This window comes from Natator depressus, chromosome 7, assembly GCF_965152275.1.
Source record: "Natator depressus isolate rNatDep1 chromosome 7, rNatDep2.hap1, whole genome shotgun sequence".
In the NCBI taxonomy this organism is placed as follows: domain Eukaryota; kingdom Metazoa; phylum Chordata; order Testudines; family Cheloniidae; genus Natator; species Natator depressus.
In genome coordinates, this window is record NC_134240.1 from 92,123,640 (window position 1) to 92,143,619 (window position 19,980).

Here is a 19,980-nt window from a genome sequence, read left to right on the forward strand (position 1 = left end):
ATTCTAGAACTTGCACAGGAGATCCCCACTCCACCACTCCCCAATAAAGCATGGCCTCAAGTGGCTACTTGTTTTGCTTGTGCTTAAGGCCAGCCCTTACACAAATAGCTACTTTTTCTGGGACAGGGTGGGAAATAATGAAGTGCTGGGAAAATAAAACTATGTGACTGGTAAGCAAAGGTGATGAGTTAAAAAATACTACCTTGTTCTTTGGAGTTCCTATGTATGATATTCCAGATTATAAAATTTCTCTTTATTGCTTTATTTGTTTAATATTAAAGACTATGTTGCCATATGGCGGGGTAATGACTTTTGTCTAACAGGGTTCTCATATTTCCAATGTAGCTTTCATAATATGTTCTGCGCTTTCTTTCCTATTATCATGTAGTAAAGATACTGTTTCATGAAAAGAAATACACTGTTTGAATAGGTACATTATACAGTGCAAAATATTCTGCTTTCGGGACTTCCCTGTTGTAGAAGGCAATCAAATATCATAAAACTAAATCCAATCAAGATTCTGAAAATACTGAAGCTGGAACAGCAATATATAAACCATTGTTTACTGTTAGTGTGATTTGTGAGCTAACCTAAAAGACTGTTTTTTTAAAATCTGAATCTAAAATTAAATTGCATAAAATAAATGAAGAAATTCCATAAATAAGTGGACCTTCACAATGATTTTTTTTTAAAGTAAAAGGCTTTTTCTCTTAGTTCCTGATCAACATCTGATTGTGGTTGAATAGGTTTTATGGTACCTTAATGGGAATGTATATTTGCTCCTGTAATTTTCTTTTGAAAATAAAAATATAAAGTAGTTAGGTATTTTATGTGCCTGGATCAAAGTATACTTTCTGCAACAGAGCAACGTGCTTTAATCATACAATTTACAAGTAACTGTAAACTCCCTTTTATTCTTTGTTCATGTTTGTAAATTGCCCAGACAACTATCAAAACAAATTCTATTATAGTGACACCTGCTGGTGCCAATAAGCAGTCGTGTCTTTGCCCTGGCCTCTACGATGCTCATTCATCAAAAATTCCTCTCCCACCCTGCAGCTCTCTCATTTCAATATAACCCTCCTTCCTTAGAGAGGCTGTACTTTATTTTTAAAGTGGTGCATGTTGATTTCCAAGATAATATTTAAACTTCAGTCAATACCAGAAATGCATGGAATATACCCTCACAAGTTACTTTCTAGTCTGCTGGTTCAGAATCCTTCAAATTCTGCTGATTTTGAAACTGATGCGATTGAAGCCCATTTAATGTTGACATGAGTTTGAAATAAATAAACAAACAAACAACTTGTTTAATAGTTTTGAAATTACAAAGCAACATAAGCACCCAGCCACAAAGGCCCTCTTCCTCCAGGCTCAGCAAAGAGAGAAATAATGCATGCTTAAGCTCTTTGCAAATCAGGGCCCAGGAACATAACACATTGCAATGAATCCCTGAGCAGTGATAAGCCAATAGAGGGCAGCATGATGAATTTGCTAATAGTGAACCTGTTGCTTCTTTGCTTTGGAAGAATATAGGTCATTGGGAGGGGAAGGTACTACAGCAGTTGGGGAGAAGTGGGTCATGGAGACAGGATGGGTAGGGGCCCTGGGAAATGCTTGGCAGTTGGAGGCATCTGGCACACCCAGCCAGAGTGAGAGCCTTAGGAAATAGGATCTGAAAACAACTATAGCCCTTGCCTGAGTAGTAGCACACAGAGCATATTCGCAAGGACTATTTAGGACAAAGGACAAATTTCAGAGATGGCACTGCCAACATGCCCCTATCCTGTGGAAAGATACAGGTTTTTAATTTGAGTCAGGGTGTGGGATGTTGTTAGGAGCATGGGAGAATGCAGAGGAGTCTCTGCTGGCTTCCAGGTACAGTTTGCTATCCTTTGCTTTGAACAGTGGAGAGGAGCATGTGGGCCCATGCATCTAGATTGGAAGCATATTATATAGTGTAATTAGCTGAAAAATGGCATATACTGCATACAGTAATTTAAAACAAGTGTTTTGACACAAATTTAGACCAACAAACTTAGATCATAGTATACAATATGTACAATAGTGCTAAGTCACTATAAGCAAATCTTAACTTTTGAATGACCTGAATTTTGTGTTTAAATTCATACCCTTGAGCAGTTTTTTAGATTCTGATTAGACCTAGCACCATCTACTGTCAGAAAGGAGATATAGACATTGTAATACAAAGTAGAAAGGACTGTAGTTTAAAGAATTTCATATTCCTTATTATCGAGAAAATGATATAATGTTTTCTTAGGGCTAAATCTTCCTCTCAGGATCCTCATACAGCCCTCTAAACAGTTGCAAATTGCTGTGCACTAGCAGGGCTATGAAATTAAAAGCAGGTCTAAGTTTTCCTCTGCCTAATAGGCAGGACTGATGACTGTGGATCTGACTGTGGGAGTGCTTTGCACAAAGCCATTGCTTAACCAAGAGCTAGCTGCCTATTTGGAGCAATGTTCATGCTGATACAAGGTGCTGTGATTCAGCTGACAAAGCCTTTTCTCATTAGTTCAGTGTCACCCACCATCCTTGCCATAACATACACAGGTTGCCATCTAGCTGACAGACTCTCTGGATACACATATGCTGCACGGCCCTGTAAACACAGCACTATGGACTGTGTATTTCCAAGCCTGTAGTTGAGCATCTACCCTGAATTCATACTGCATGACACAGACCTCTGGCTGAGTCTGCAGATTGAGCTGCATCCACACTGTAAAATAACAGGGCTTAGACCAGGGGTGGACAAACTTTTTGGCCTGAGGGCCACATCTGGGTGGGGAATTTTATGCAGGGCCATGAATGTAGGGCTGGGGCAGCGGGTTGGAGTGCAGGAGGGGGTGTGGTGTGCAGGAGGGGGCTCAGGGCAAGGGGTTAGGGTGCAGGAGGGGTGAGGCAGGGGCTCAAGACAGGGGGTTAGGAGAATCAGGCCAGGGGGTTGGGGTGCAGGAGGGGCTCAGGGCAAGGGGTTGGGGTGCAGGAGGAGTTTGGCGTGCGGGCTCCAGCCCAATGCCGCTTACCTCCAGCGGTTCTGGGGTGGCCGTGGGGCTAAGACAGGCTCCCGGCCTGCCCTGGCCCCGTGCCACACCCAGAAGTGACCAGCATGTCCAGCAGTGGCTTCAGGGGGTGGGGTGGGGCAAGTGGCTCCGCTGCACACTTCCCTCACCTGTGGGTACCACCCCCAAAGCTCCCTTTGGCGACAGTTCCCCGTTCCCGGCCAATGGGAGTTGTAGGGGACGGTGCCTGCAGGTGAGGGCAGCGCACAGAGCCCTCTGCCCTTTCCCCTCCCCCCAGGGGCCAAACTTAAGGGACATGGTGCTGGCAGCTTCCGGGAGCGGCATGGGGCCAGGGTAAGCAGGGAGCCTGCCTTAGCCCTGCTGTGCCACAGGGCTGGCATTCCTGCGGGCAGACAAAGCCCTGACGAGCTGGATCTGGCCCATGGGCCATAGTTTGCCCTCCCCTGGCTTAGACCCAAGAGATAGCACAATTTGGGTTCTGATGCACCTCTCTATCAGGGTCCTGAGTCAGACTGATTTGTGTGTGGACAGAAGAGGGACTTGGATGTAAACTTGAGTCAGAGCCCAGGTTTAGTGTGCAATGCAGACATAGCCTCATACTGTTTTATAGGGTTTGTTAAATTGTCAGATCTACACGAATACAACATACATTCATAGATTATCTAATTAAACAGAAAGCCCAAGTAAACTGTATCCCAAATTCAGCCAGAAGGGTAGGTGAACTTGATGCACTAACGACTGATCCATCATACACAATATTCCATAAGGACAAAGTCTTACTATGACCTGAAACTAACTTAGGAGTGAATTTCAAATTTCACATAAACCAGTCAATTCACTTACCTGCATTTTTTCCAAAGCCCTATGCCTCTGGCAAGGAAAGGAGACTTCATTCCCTCAACATAAGAGGAGCATTGACCTTAGCAAAACTGATCAGTAAGTCATCTAGATCGTTGCCATAACAGAATGAGTCAGAGGTCAAGCTATATCCTATCAGAAGATCTCCAAGGGGATCTCTCACTGTATCCTACTCTATCACAGTTGGCACAGCTCCCTCCCCGAGATGGGGTAAGGGCTCACTCTACAAGTGCACAAGGGGCCCCAATGACAAACATTTGCAGGGCAGCTATGTGGAGTTCCATTCAGACAGTCAAGACATTATGCCTTGGTCCAACACTCCTCTGCTGACACGTCCTTTGGGGCAGCGGTTCTACAAGGAGCTATAACACCTGCATCCTTGCACCCACCTCTTCTCTGAGTACTGCTAATGACCCATAGTGGAATACACGTAGGGACCAGAACTCAAAGAAGAAAGGGAAGATTTTTTTACCTTGTAACTGGAGTTCTTCAAGATGTGTGATTCCTATAGTACTCCACTACCCACAGTCCTTCCCCTCTGCTTTGGATCATGACTAGATTCGCAATAGTGAAGGAACTGTAGAGGTGGTCAATGCACCCTGCCCATTATACCCTTGGTATGGAGTATGAGGAGAGCAAGTAGTTGACTTAAAAAAATCTTAATGTTCTTTTAACAGTTTGTGTGTAATATTTGCTCAGTGAGTTGGTTCCACAGTATAAGAAAAGTCTGCAGCAGTGCTGCTACAGACTTCAGCAATGGGTATCTGTGTATAGATGCACAGGTAGCACACAGGAACCTATAGTCAGGTTGCTGCATGCAAGTTGTTTTATGTATTGGCGCAATTAATTATGGAAGCTTAGCCAATATTTGTCCACCAGTTTCTTAGAATAGGAGAAGCATGGACTAGGACTACAAGGGACTCAGTGTAATCAGGCCCTGATTCACAAAATTTAAAAAGAAAATCAGAAGCAGAAAAATTAGATTTGATTTTCACAAATGCTGAGAACTCAAAAAGAAAAGGAGTACTTGTGGCACCTTAGAGACTAACCAATTTATTTGAGCATGAGCTTTCGTGAGCTACAGCTCACTTTATCGGATGCATATAGTATGCACCCGATGAAGTGAGCTGTAGCTCACGAAAGCTTATGCTCAAATAAATTGGCTAGTCTCTAAGGTGCCACAAGTACTCCTTTTCTTTTTGCGAATACAGACTAACACGGCTGTTACTCTGAAAGCTGAGAACTCAGTTTCCATTGATTTCAACTGGAGATGTAGGTGCTCAACACCTTTAAAAATTAGGTCCATAGACTCTGGTTGATCAGCTGTTCTTTGTTAAAGGTTATGTTTAGAATTGTTCTATTAACCAAATGAAAACCAAAACTTGCTTATTCTTATTCATTTTATTAACAGTTATGAAATATAAACCTTTTATGAAAATGTTAACATTTCAAGATATAGGAATTAAAATCATCTTTCAAAAATATACCAGTAGATACCAAAAACCAGTAACTTCTACAAAACATATGATTTCACATACATTTAACTACGTAATAGATAGAGACTCTTCAATTAGTGCTAGAGGTATCTGATTTTTACCCCATTTTTTGTGAAACTGTACCTCACGTAGTATATAAAATTACCCACTCTAATAAACTGTATGGGTGACAATACAATATGGCCTGTATACTGAGGAATATCCAACCCCAGAATCCCCTCCCCAGTTGCAGGCTCACAGAGGCACCACACTCCTCTTCGGACATGCTGACGGTCAAGAGACTGAACTCTCTTGATAGCAGCTATGTAATGCCCAAAATAATCAATGTTGCGCTCTTGCTGCCAACATTGGCAACCCTGCCACCTACCAGAGTCCATAATTGCATCCAATTATGCTTATGGGACCGATGCTGGATAGTGGAGTCCCTAACCTGGAACTGGGAAACAGATTCTCCTGGCTGACTAAATGCCAGTCAGCAAAGGGAGAAATTTTGAAGAGACTGACTAGTTAGAAATTAACATTTCCCTAGAAGACAGCTCCTGAATGAAGCTCAACAAGAGATTTCTTCCCACCAAATGGTGATCAACAGTGGTAAGGCCCATCTCTTCACAACATGCAATCAGAGGAAGAAGCTTCTATCTATTGGAGAACAACATTTGAGCATTTGGAAGTGGGAAAACATAATTCCAATTTAAGGTTTGACAGCAAAAAGCACAATTGGCTTGGACCCACACCACTCACCAATGGTGCTATACGAGGGGTTACTCAAATGCTATTGGTGCAGTAACTCCCAAAGCCTGTGCAGCACCAGGATAATAGGAGGAAAGAGAACCAGACGCTGGACAGGTAATTTAGTATGTGGGGATTTCAGTTACATATATATCCTGTTTCTCCCCCATGCACATTCTTAAATCCCTGGTGCAGAAGTTGGATTTTCTTTAGGGCTTTTCACAACCAAATAAACCCTGGACATGTTGGCCTGCTGTACACTTGCCATATGAAGACTTTTGGGCCACAAGCCTGGAGTATAATTCAGGCAAATAAGGCTCTAAGGTTGTAAAGTCCCACTGAAGTCACGGCAGCTGATTTCATTGGATTTTTGCCTACTAAAATAGCATATGTTCCGGTCAATGCACCAGTAAAAATTTAGTCTTTTGACCCTGCATTTTTGTGCAGGACAACATTTATAATTTTTTTCTATTTAGGAGCTACTGAAATCAGTAGTTACAAGTGTCCCATTGATTTTAATAGACCTTTTTATAATAAAAATTGTATGCAGTAATAGTCCATAATATTCCATAGAAAAAAATTCCCAAGAAATACAGTACATTTGTCCAATTTCATAAAAATGGTTTAAAAGACACTAAAAGATGTTAAACATTAATGCCATGTTTCTGATTTAGAGGTTGAAAAAATAGCACCTGAAATCCTGAGAAATTTGTTGCTCTATAATTCAAAAATGCCTTTCCAGAATAAGAATATTTTCTTGGGGGGGGGGGGGGGAGAGGGGAGGGGAAAGGGAGAAAAAAAAAAAAAAAAAAAAAAGACTTGGGCCAGAAAAGTTACCTGACAACTCAATTTCAATCTGATATAGTTTTAAAGTCTCCAGTGTAAGCTCCTGAAAAGCAGACATTTGAATGCCCAGTATAATTTATTAAAACTAATAATTAAAAGAGAAGCATTTTCACCAGCTACTGCATTTTAAGGCAGTTATTTTAGCCATTCCATAACTATTTTCTTCAAAACTGTCCAAATTTAACTTTTTAGCTATAGTTTAAGAAAAAAAGCATCTGAAATTGGTTTCAAAAATTTTTGAGGTGCTTCAAAAACCATATAATACTTAAAATGATTTACACTATTAAAAATGAATCTGGAAAGACAAGTTGTAGATGCTTTATAAACAGAACAAATAAATATATCAGCACTGCTGTATATCACTATACTCAAGGTCTTCCTCTCCATATTGTTTGAGCAACCACCATCTAAAAAGTTTTTTAAATCCAAATGAAGGCATTGCCCTTTTTAAAGAGCAAAAAGTGTTATAAAAGAAATTTGCTTAACTCAATTCATAAAGAAAGTAACACAATATAAGCCCTATCTTGCAAGATAGTGAATGCCTGCAACTCCCACTGATTTCACTGGAAGATGCAGGTACCCAGATATTCAACACCTTGCATCATCAGGCCCTAAAACATCTGGGACAACAAAAAATTTGTAGTTCAAACAGACCACAAAACCAGTTTTATTGTTTTCCTTCTTTCTATACACGCAATATTGTGAGAAAGTTTGGGAATAATGAGTGTGAACAGTCATGGAGAACCCCAAAGAAATCAGTTTTGGACAAAAAAAATTACTTTGCCAGTTTGCTAACAGATGTTTGTTTTAAAAAGGATTAATAAAAATTTCAGTTTTAAGACTGACTTGCTATATCTCATTTACCATAGACAGTAAATTACACTTAAGGTGAAGGTTTGAAGAAGAAAACTTGAGAAAAAGATTTGTTCCAAAGTTACTAAACCAATAAACTGTCTATTTCAGACCTGCATATTTTCTATACTTAAGTAAATATTCGTATATAATAAGAAAACAAAACCTCTCTTCAGTAATGCAGGCTACTAAGTCATATGCATCAATTTATAATAATTCAGGGACAATGTATGATTCAAACATTTTCAACATAATTTCTAAAAAAAAGACAACCCTCCATAATACTTATGATTCTGTATTGTTGAAACTGGATCATTGTTATATTTTCATCCTTTTTATTAAGTTTCCTTAATTCCTTTCCCTAGAGTTTTGATCTTGACATCAAGAAAAGCAGCCTCAAACCCACAGCATATATTCTGAGGCAATCTTACACAAATATGGCTCATTTCTTCTAGAAGCATCCTAAAGCACTTTACTAGTGTTATACATGCAGGGATCACTTCACCCAAACCACCGCAGAGTGGAGTGCAACAGTTTTAACAATTTATCTCATGAAAGTGATGGTACATGTATAAATATCTGTGCATCAAGATAAGACTATATCCATTATTTTATGTCAGTTTCCACACACAGGATGTATTCTTGGGTTACGACTATAAAAGAGCTTCCTCTTTCAGAAAAGAAGAGGAAACAATGTAATTGCCTGAAAAACGCCACAGGGCACAGTGTAAAGGGTCTCAGCAAAGTAAAAATTAAATTAATCTTAAAACTCAATTGGACTGAGACCCCCCAGTAGATCACAATCCATTCTGGGAAACCACTATGTATTATAGTGATCTTCTTTTCCTGCCCATAAAACTGGGAAACTGGACTCTATATTATAATATTACCGTAGTCATTGCTATCAAAACATAGTCTTCAAACATTAAAAATGACATGTGAGGAGTGCAGGGTACATTTTGTACATTCTCCACTATGACGCTGGCTAACCAGTGCTGTTTGTGGAATCTCTAAATACCTTTCATTAGCTAGTGAAAACAAGAAATGGGAGGTTTTACAATAAAACATTAAACATAACTGCAGCCAAGAAAAGTGCAACTTTTTCTCCACAAAAATACTTTACACAAAGTATTAAACAAAACTGTTGAACAGCATTTTGAGTAATCTAAATTAAATACCTAAAAAAATACAAATAAAATATTTTTTGCATAGAATTAAGGATAGTGCAACACAGCATAACATTTTGTAGCATAAGAAATGGTCAACTCACAAAGGGCTATATTAACCATTTTCTTTAATCACTGAAATTGTAGCAACTAAAGTAGTAGTAAATCAACGTGACTTGGTCTATTGGGAAAGTCACTTTAAATTAAAAGTTAACTGACATAATGTTATATGTTAAGCCACTGCAAATAGTTTTCAGATTTACTTTGGCATTATCAGCCCTGCTCTCTTTTGGTAATCAGAAAAACAAAAGAATTTTCAAAAATAATATGGAAGATTAAAGAGCATATGTTTATTTAGAACCCAATTAAGAAAAATCCCTACATATCGAGCTTCTGTTTTCTGCAGAGATTTTTGGAGGCTGCCACATGTATCAGCCTTGCATGCCTGTTGTACAGAAGCTGTATTATTTTGTTGTTGTTTCTTTTTGCTGAATGGGGCCCTAACTGCTTGGAGTAAGTGTATTCATGAAACTATGTCACTGAACACTTCTAAGATTAAAAATAGAAAATTTGAGTAGAGTTAAGAAAAAATAATTAGACTCCACTGCCTTTCTCCTCTTCTATTCAGTTATACCTGTAGTAAGTGAATGCAAAGTACTACCTTAGAATGGTAGACTAACTCCCACTTTAGAGATGGGTAAGTGACTATACAAGGTGTAACAAATGGAGAATCAGGCCCAAAAATTTTAAAGAAACAACACTAGTTTGTGGGGAAAAAAAAATAACTTCTGTATACAGTTACTGCCTGTTTAAGATAGCAATCAGGAAACAGAGACAGCAAGATCTGTGAAAATACACCAATGCCTTCCTCAGTATTATACTGAGTAGCCTATGCTGAACCAGCTAGTTAAAACATCTGCTATGCTGCTTGAAAGTCAGCTGACTCCTCCTCTTGGGGACAATTTGGTAACAGAGTTAAATAAATGAAATATTTTAAATAAATAAAATATATCTTACTATAAAATATATTTTCCCAAGATTATGATGGTTATCGTTGTTTCTGTGATGAAAGTGTCTGACTTGCTAGATTTCATTTTCTTTAGCCTTTTTTGAATTCTGTTGCCACTTACGAATGGCAGTTCCAGAGCTACTGGCTACTACACAAAGGGCACCACCCACCGTCCACCAAGTTGGCAGATGATTGAGGAAAAGAATCTGTAAGATAAAAGCGAACACCACATCCATGGTTTTCATTATGGCAACAGGACCAGCCTTCTCTATCTGTAATGCTTTTGTGAGAAATATCTGACCCCCCAACCCTAACAGTCCAATTAATATTAGGAGAAATCTATCTGTACCACAATATGGTAAAGTCCATTCATCTATTACAAACAGTGCAACAATGCATACAATTAATCCAATTACTGCATAATACCAAATAGACAAAAAATAATGCACAGATTTTCCCATCTTTCTTAATATAACAAAAGTTGAAGCTGTTGATACTGCACTTATAACAGCAGCTATTGTTCCTTTAAGATGATTTGTATAGCTTCCTTCAATCCCTATAATATTGGATCCAAACAGAAAAGGCGGTCTTGCAATAAGAACCACTCCAGTGATCGTAAAGAGGGTAAAAAGAAGATCCCAAAGGCTGTATTTCTCCTTGAGAAATATCCAGGCTAACAATGATGTAAAAACTGGACTGCTGAAAGTTATAACAGTGGCATCAGCTAGAGGCATTACTTGGAAAGCATAGTAGAGAAGAATCATTGCACCAGAGCCAAGGAATCCTCGAAAGAAAAGAAAAACTCGTTTACCTTTTGGTCCCAAAAACCCTGTTCTGAAAATTAAAAAGAAAAACAAAGATATAATCACATTGATTTCATAGCCTGATGATTCATAATCAAACATTTAATTTCACTACATTCATACCCTCAAATGAGGGACTTTTTATCATGAAACTGTCAGAATACCTTAATTTGGCTCTCTGCAGAGATTTTTTTTGGATTACTGTAACACCCAGAAGCCTCCATCAGAATCAAGATCCCATTGTACTAGGTAGGCATTGTTGTACTGCTTGCAAAATAACTCCATAGAAAATAATATAAAGAGAAATCCTACTAATGACTTTCTATTTTTAAGGATAATATCTCAGAGTTTCAGTGAGGTATTTTTGGAATAATCCCTTCTTCTACTGCTCAGAGGCTCAAAATATTTCAGAGATGTTTTCTGAATCTCAATGTCATTAAGAAAACAATGCTATTTATTTAGTGAGAAGTTACAAATGTTTCTTGAGACATTTCTCTTCTTCAATTAAATCCTGAATTAAAATAATACTTGCAGTCAGATTTACTTTCCAATTTCATTAATGATAGCTGTGGATATATTATTACCTACAGAACATTAGGTACCTCACAAGATTTTGTATTTAGACACAATACCTACTTGTAGTATATTAAACCAGGAAGAACAAATGCCATTTGGAAAACACATCGAAATGCACTGATTTCCACTGAATGTACATCTTCAATTTTTTTAAGAAACAAAGAAGCCACTGAGAAAAGGAAGGCAGACAATATAGTATAAAACAAGCCAAGTCCTGGGCAGGTGAATTTCTTCTTTGTTCCTGCAACAGATAATAAATTTCCAGTTAGTAACTAACAGTAATTTACCTAATAGTAAGTTTTTCAGTTGTATTTGAAATTATGATTGTCCATATGATGTAGTTATATGGGGAGTCAGGGGAAGCAGCAAGGGGTGGGAAGGCAAAAGAAACAAGAGAAAACTACCACTTTTATTCATTGTAAGTACATCCCAAGTCACTTGTGTCCACCACATAGCCCCTTATTAATATTTTCTTAGATCTCATGTATAGGAGGTGAAATTCAATACATAATGGCATTACACTCTTACAAATCACATTTTATTTGTCAGCTTAGGTGGTTTACATTTTTGGTTAATATCAAAATATTTTATTGTAATTTGAGAAATTCATTGCATCTGTGGTCCCCAAACTGTGGTGCAGACCCTTCTAGGGGGGCACGGGGGAACATTCAGGAGGGCATGGCAAGACCCAGGCCAGCCCCCACAGGGGGGCGGGGGAGTACCACCCAGCCCTGCTCTGCCCCCAGGCGCAGCCCCAGCCCGACCATGACTCTGCTCCCAGCCCCGCCCCCACCTCAATCCCCAGCCGTAGCTCCACTCCCGGCCCCAGCCCAGCCTCGCACCTCAGCCCCCAGCTGTGGCCCCGCTCCTGGCCCCCTTAACCCTTGTCGGGGGGGGGGGGGGGAGGGAAGGGGGAGAGGCACAATGTGAAAAGTTTGGGGACCACTGGATTACATGGATCAGGTTTCTTTCTGACCACTGCTCTAGGTTTGAGGCTTAGAAAATATAACTGTGAAAGTGTACTGGCTGCTGCCAGGTCACGAAACACTGAACCTTAAGGCATATACGTCACCTTACTTCATTAAAATTCCAGAGACAAAAATCTTTGTTTAAAAAGCCAGTTAAGGTTGCTAAATGAAAACAGTTACCTATCACACCATCTAAAAAACCTAAACACTTTAAATCAAGGAAATGATTCATTACGTATAACATGAATCTTACATCGTCTACATAAACAAGTATAAAGCAATGCATATTTCATCATAACACAACCCCCTAAAATCTATTCTATGGATTTCTGGAGTTTTGGGGGTTTACCAATATTTTCTTGTAACAGATACTAAAATGGAAATATTTTTAATTAAAATAATTTTAAATTTGGTCAAGTGTTCAATTAGCATGGTCTTGTTAAACAGTCCTTGCATCTTTGCCAGTTCTATAGACACAGGAGTTTCGTCCCTGAATTCATCTGATTCCATCTTCCAGTTTCCCCCCCTTAAGAAGGTCCCTAACTCTGCTTCTTTGCTGGTCTTGAGGATCCCTGCTACTTCAGGCACCCTTCAGTGACATTTTTCTCCCTCTTCCTGGTCCCCATCTATGTCCCCCAGTGATTCGCAAAAGGGGTGGAGATGAACTGCTGGTGACCTGCAACATGCCTCCAGAGAAAACAGGATCTCTTTGCAAAATAAGATGAACACTCTACTCACTGAACTGTTAACTGAAGGAAAGTTAGAATCTCAAGGGTACAATATTAGCAAGGAGTTCTCATGTCATTAGAAGGGAAAAAATGATTGTACATATAAAAAAAGCATAATATTTTATGATGACCCTAACTTGTATGCCACCACATAAAGATAATAAATGGAACAGCCACTCTCTAAAGCAGTTAGTTGTGATGAAAGATGGCTCCCCTTAGATAATGGGGGAGGCAGGGAAGCTGACAGATCTCATGGAGCACAAGGAATGATGTGACAGGACACAGCAGAAAGTTGCCTAGCAAGCAACCAAGAATCAAAATAGGGATTTGTTATATTTAATTAAGAAAGATTGTTCACAACCCACTTCGACCCTCCTTGGAATCATGACTCGAAGGTTAAGAAACTGCTCTATGCCATCTAAAAGATGAGATTCCAGGCTGGCCTAATGTTTTATGACATTGGGTCCAGCTTTAACAGTTCTTAAGATAGCAGACATTAAAATCAGGTTGGAATTGAAGTGGGCTAGAGGGAACAGGGAAGGCAAATGATTACCAAAACGTCATCACTTTAAGGTTCAAAATCTCACACCACACTAGAGTGGGAAATTAATGACATTTCCAATTGATTGCAACATTTGTTTTAGCTCTAGTAGCTCATAAGAAAGCAGTCCTTAAAACTGTCACTCATCTTCTATGCTATTCTGGCACTAGCCTAGAATTTTTAGCAATTGAAGACTAGTGTAAATTTTAATCCCTGAATAATATAATTGTCCCCATTGTGCAAGTAAGTCACTCTCTTTCTCACACACACACTTTAAAATTATTGCCTGAGATATTAAAGTAAGGAGATTCAGTGACCTACAGCTGAAAGAGGAAATCCAAACCCATGCTGGTCCAGGGGGGGAAGCACAAAAACAGAAAATCAAATTCATATTTCCTGCATGGTAGCCTGTTAGATTACTACAAATAGTAGAAGTCAACCAAAATAATGGGAACCCTGAAGTGAACAGCCAATCAAATTAAAGCAAGAGCTCCCACATCTAGTATAAGCTTATGATTTTAAGAAAAAGAAAATTTTCTGAGAACTCTTAGCTTTAGTAATCTATCCAGTGTACTATGCATGTCTGAAAAACGCACTCCTCCATTATGACCTAACACTGGACTGTCAGAAAAATAAAAAGATATCAGAGAACACTAGAACTGAAAACAGTGGTATCTCAGATTACCAAAGCAAGAATTTACGAAATAAAACAGTGCTTCTCAATACACTACTACTGTACTAATACAATTAAATAAGACCCTCCCTCCCCACGAGAATTAAAGTTGCTCAAGTTTATTTTCTTTCAAAGAACATACCAAGAAGAAAGTACGGTAAAGCAACATTCCGACCCAACTCAGTGGAAGTCTGCAAATATTAACCTTTATCACCATGACACTCAACCACTCCAACAAACATGCATTCAGTTCAAAAATATCATTGCCTAGCAGCTTGAAAAGCTCTGAGAACAGGGAAAATAAAGCTTTAAATGACACCTGAGCTTTCGCTACTAGATGCGTAAAGATTTAAACAGAGCAGGTGTTACAGCAGCTTCTTATAGTTTCCCTAGTTCCGTTCCCTAATCAGTTCCACTCCCCAGTCCTTTAGACAACCTCCACCCCTTGTTTTAAGCTCTAGACAGGTACCTCCTGACCCCTGCTCCACTCAGTTTTCTTCTTGTAAACTACGAGCATTTACATTTAACATGTCTAAATTTCATATGTGTAATTGTTATACTTGCAAAATATACACAAATAAAAATGTTTAGTTTGCAAAACAAAATGGAGTGGGCAGCTGAGAGATGGCAATAGAAGGTAAAGGACATTGACAAAGAATGCTCTCCAAGGCCAGAAGAAGAGCTCCTAACCTTCATGTCTTAGGATGCTCATAAGAGAGGAATTATCTGGCAGACCTCAGGAAAGCTGCAGGAATAAGTTTGTGTCTGTGGACTTCCCAAATTCCAGGAGACAAGCTCGGGACATGGACCCTTGTTTATAAGACAGCTCAGTCAGTGAGGAACCCATCTACAGTACTCACATGCTTAAAGTTAAGCACTTGCATAAGTCTTTGCAGGATCATGGCTAGAGCCCCATGTTTTTCACAATTGCAAAATAAAATGAAAAACAAAAAATGTATAAAATTAAATGAAAAATTCCCCCACATTGATGGCTCCTGCCCCACAGGGCTGGGCCCAACTCCCTGCTCTTGGCATGGGATTGCAGCACCACTCAGGTTTGGCCAGGCTGCCCTTTGACAATCATGATGGGGTGGAGGGTGGAGATTTGAGTGAGTGGCACTGTGACCCATGGGCAGGCTGCAGTGCCCTCAGTGAGAAACTGGGTGAACCTGCAGAGCAGGGTGAGTAGTGCAGCATCTCCCATCCCCACAGGAAGCAGGACCCGACCAACCCATATGAATAAAATGAAAAAGCACAAAAATTTAAAAATAGAAAAAAAACCCCAAGAATTTCATGTGGCTCTAATAAAAATAACCAACTATAAAATATAAAAAATGACCTCAGACTATCAGAGAAAATAAAGTGAAGCAAAATATCTGTATTACCAATGAAGCCTCATAGTGGAGGCCTCACAAGTATGTGGCTTTTTCCCTCATACTTCTTCATTATAAGCAGAGTATGGTTCAGAAAATATTGCTCACATGGCCAAAGTTCATTGTCCGTTATCTCTTAGTCATTTTAATTTACTCGGAACTGGCACACAAAGTTTACAATCCAAGAACAAATGCCCTCTGCACAGGTTTTCCCCACAAGATAAGCTCTAGGAAGCCAATCTCAGTGCTTGGTAAAAGAAAAGCAGAGACTTTGATGTAAGGGGTAAGGCAAGTTCAGTCTTGTTAAATAACCACTAAGCTAGGAATCAGGAACTTCAGGGCTTTCTCAGTCTTCTGGACACTCACTCATGTGGCCTAGGGCAGGAGAGGTCACTGAAGCTTTGTGTCCACTTGTTTCCCAGTATGTAAAATAGACCGTGATATTTCTGTACCTCTGCAGAATGCTGCGGGGTCTTGTTAGGAGAGGATCCTAAAGCCCTTTAAACATGAAGTTATATAGTGCTAAGGATAGTTAGGATGGTGAGTCCAAACAATCTGGGCTTCACTTCTCTATACTTGTACCTTTAACGAATTAAGGCGGTTTTAACCTGGGGGAATGGGACAAACAAAAGAGCGTGAAGGGAACAGAGTAGCAGCTGCGTTAGTCTGTATTCGCAAAAAGAACAGGAGGACTTGTGGCACCTTAGAGACTAACCAATTTATTTGAGCATAAGCTTTCGTGAGCTACAGCTCACTTCATCAGAATGTATGAAAGCTTATGCTCAAATAAATTTGTTAGTCTCTAAGGTGCCACAAGTCCTCCTTTCTTGAAGGGAACAGGAGACCGAGGGCAAAATGTCCAAACACGGATAGCTACGTGTCCTGATTCACACCCGCCGCGTGTCAGAGGGTTGTGGTTGCCAACACCGTGGAAAGCCGACGTTAGGCCGCTGCCGAGCGCGCCCGCGGACGAGTGTTGAGGCAGGGGAGTGAGCTCTGAGCGCGCAGGGCTCGCTGGCCGTTAGCCCACGCCAAGGCGGGGGCAGACCGCGGCCGCGCTGCCCCACAGCCCCTCAGAGACCCGCACTGTCCCTGGAGACAGCGGATCGCGCCCCCATCTGCCTGGCGCCCTCAGGGGAGCGGCCCCAGGAGCACAGCTTGCGCCCAGTCACCGTGTTGGATGTGCCCTGGTGCCCGCTTCCTCCGCCTGCCAGTGTCCCCCCGAGGGGCGGGGAGCCCACGCCGCAGGGCAGGGCACGGCTCCCCTCCCCCGCCGGCCGGGCTCCCCTCCTCACCGGGCGTCTTCCGTGCCCACGGGAGCCTGCAGCGCGGCCGGGATGAGCCTGAGCAGCAGCTACAGCCGCCGCCTCCGGGCTCCTGGGCGCCCGCCGCCTCCATGGCGCCCGCCTGGCACGGGGGGTGCTGCCGCGCGCCCCCCGCATCCTCCTCGCTCCGCGGCGGCGCCGGCTCCCGTCCTCCTACGGGGGGAGCAGCAGCAGCACCGCCGCTGCCCAGGTGCCGCACCATGGGGCCGGCTGGGATCTCCCGCTGGCTCTGCACGCTGATGCCGGCCAGCCGGCTCGCACCCGGCTTCCTGCGCATGCGGTGGCCCCGCCCAGGTACCGCCCCCTGGGCTGGGGCTTGCTGCAGCCTGTGGGAGGCTTGTGTTTGCCCCAGCCCTGTCACGGCTTGAAGGGTCGGCCGCCGGCGCCCAGCCTCCAAAGGGCTCCCTCCCCGTCAGATACCTAACCCTCGCCTGGCCTCAGCCGAGGAGCGACCCCTGTCCCTGGGTATCCTACCTCCGCATCGCCGCTCCTCACCGATCTCTCCCCCAGAGGCCGGGCCCCACAGCTCGGGCTGCGCGGCAGAGGTTCCGCTGGCGGTAGTTAAAGTGGATTGAACAGAAGGGGGCGCGCTCTCCTCCCCAGCCACAGAAGGGAGGGAGCTGCCTGAGGAGGCAATGCCGCGCTTCCCCTGCTCTCCCTTAGGCTCACCCTGGTGTGCTGCTGCGGGTCCGTCAGCGCCTTGTGTGTGGGCTTCTGTTTAGCTGCATCCCTGATGTTGCTGGCGCAGAGGCCTTAGCTGGCCGCTAGGGTGACCACGTCCATTTCAAGGACATAAAGCAAAACTTTGAAAAATGAGGCAAAGCTTATTTTTGAGGGCCGCCGGCCGCGGCCCAGACAGCAGCATGACAGCTGAGAGTCTGCACAAACGTTTCACTGAGATAATAGTTTAGCTTTCACTTGGTCTTTCTCATTCTGCAACTGTCACTGTGCAACATCTATCAGGGACCAACTAATCCAGTTTCTGCACCAATTTATATGCCAGGCATTTATTTCCACTGTCTCATTAAAAACTAATTGAATCGTACCACTGAACAATGATCTCAGCAGTGACTATCATCTTTCAGAGTTCAAAAGTGCTTTTATCTGGCTGAACGTGTTCTTGTGCATACATGAATGTCCACAGGCATCATCAGATAATTTCCTGACATAGTGCTTGCAATTAGGCAAGCATTGTGAGCAAACACATTTCTACCCAATAACAAAATGTTTACAAATTACTTCGGTGCAGATCTACACAGGTATTCCATTGAAATCAATGGAAGTTAGAAGCCTAAATACCTTTGTGGATCTGGGCCTTTGAGACAGACCTTTTTCGCTCTGTCCTCCCCTTTCTCCTTTTCCAAATAGCGGGAAAAGAGCAACTCATGTTCAAGGAAGCTTATGAACACCCATCTAGCAGCAGAACATAAAGCCACATCCTGAGCCACTAAATAACCCAAGAAACCAGAATAAATCATAGGTTGAAACACTGCAAATCAATCTGTGGCAACTGATAGACAACGGAGAGGATTGTCATCTATGGAGCATGACACAAAAAGGTGCAAGTGGGAAAAGCACTAAGCTAATTTTTTAAAGGACATATTCACCACCAACCAGTATCGGAACTCCAGTGCAACATCAAGCACCCCTACAGCAGTGGGATCTTCCATTCCCACTTTGGCAGAACTCCAGGCAATTTAGGCCTGATTTTGAGATGGGCACCCAGTGGATTTAAATGAGAGCTGCAGGCGCTTGACATCTCTTATAATCAAGCTATATGGCCCTGATTCAAAGCAGAAACCTGCAACCCAATCCAAACCCAATGGGGCTGCCGCTCAACTACAAGTGTCAGGCTTCGATTGGAAAACAACCTCTTGGGTTCGAGTCGGCTCTCCTACTTCTGCCTGTGTGTGCAGCAGAATGAAATGTGTCAACGAGTCATGGCGCCTCTCTCTCTGCAGCACACACAGCACAGCTGAGGGCAATGGCCAGCAGGCACAGGACTCGCAGAAGCCATAGGTGCTGGAACTAGAGGTGTGGCGAGTGATTCCACATCACCTGGCTTGAAGTGATTTTCATTATAATACAGGGTTTACAATTTGGTTCAATGGCTCTCAACACCCCCACAATAAAAAATTGTTCCAGCACCCCTGGCAACAGCCAATGCACACACCCACTGCTGCGCTAAACCAGCAGGCATGGGGATGGTGATGGCACTGACTCAGGTTCAGGGTGAAGGGTTGGGTCGAAAATGACTTGGTTGGAGGAGCTTGGGTACGGTTTAGATCTAGGTCCAGGCTTCAAAATTAGGCTCGAGCAGACCTCTAATTTAAAGCCTTTTGAAATGCATGTTAAGACGGCCATTGAGTTCAGCATGCTTTGGATCAGACCCATATGTCTAGTGACTCATTTTATTCTGCTCTCAACCCCAGTATCATTAGACATCCTCACTATGGAAATCTCTACACATCATATACAGATACAGTAGAATCCCGTTAATTTGAGCCTCCATTATCTGGCTCTTTCCATTAACCAAGCAACCAGCACATCTGTTAGCCTGAAATTAACAACCCAGAGCCAGTGGTGCTGACTCTGAGAGACCTGATTGGAAGAGAAGCCCTGGATTTCTAATTATAATTATGTATGTTCAAGTGGTGCTGCTCCTGCAAAAAGGAAACACTGCAGCCCTTCAGGAAACATGGTAGTGTTTACTTAACAAGCAAGGGCTTTAATGCTGAAGAGCACAATTGCAAGATTACATGGCTCTCAATGACAGAGTAACAGCTGTGTTAGTCTGTATTCGCAAAAAGAAAGGGAGTACTTGTGGCACCTTAGAGACTAACCAATTTATTTGAGCATAAGCTTTCGTGAGCTACAGCTCACTTCATCGGATGCTCTCAATGGGGAGGGTGGGGAAAGCAACCTGAGCTTGACTCCAGGTCCAGAAGTGGGTGATCTCTCCTGTGGCCGCTAGACTGGAGCTGCAGCCTCAC

At 42.1% G+C, this 19,980-nt stretch overlaps 1 protein-coding gene across 1 annotated transcript; it reads right to left on the minus strand.

Moving 5' to 3' along the window:
* Positions 1 to 9,173: 9,173 nt before the first annotated feature.
* Positions 9,174 to 17,189, minus strand: SLC35G1 (solute carrier family 35 member G1). Its single transcript, XM_074959993.1, has 3 exons — positions 16,958 to 17,189; positions 11,440 to 11,620; positions 9,174 to 10,834 (listed from the first exon to the last, which is right to left on the minus strand). The coding sequence occupies exons 1-3, from the start codon at positions 17,187 to 17,189 to the stop codon at positions 10,075 to 10,077; spliced, it is 1,173 nt and encodes a 390-aa protein (XP_074816094.1). The 3' UTR covers positions 9,174 to 10,074.
* Between the last annotated feature and the right edge of the window lie 2,791 nt (positions 17,190 to 19,980).

Coding starts and splice junctions, on each gene's coding strand:
- SLC35G1 (XM_074959993.1), bottom strand. CDS start 17,189: ATGGTGCGGCACCTGGGCAGCGGCGGTGCTGCTGCTGCTCCCCCCGTA. Junction 11,621..16,957: donor GTGGGCACGGAAGACGCCCG/GTGAGGAGGGGA, acceptor TATCTGTTGCAG/GAACAAAGAAGAAATTCACC. Junction 10,835..11,439: donor CCTGGTTTAATATACTACAA/GTAGGTATTGTG, acceptor TTTAATTTTCAG/AACAGGGTTTTTGGGACCAA.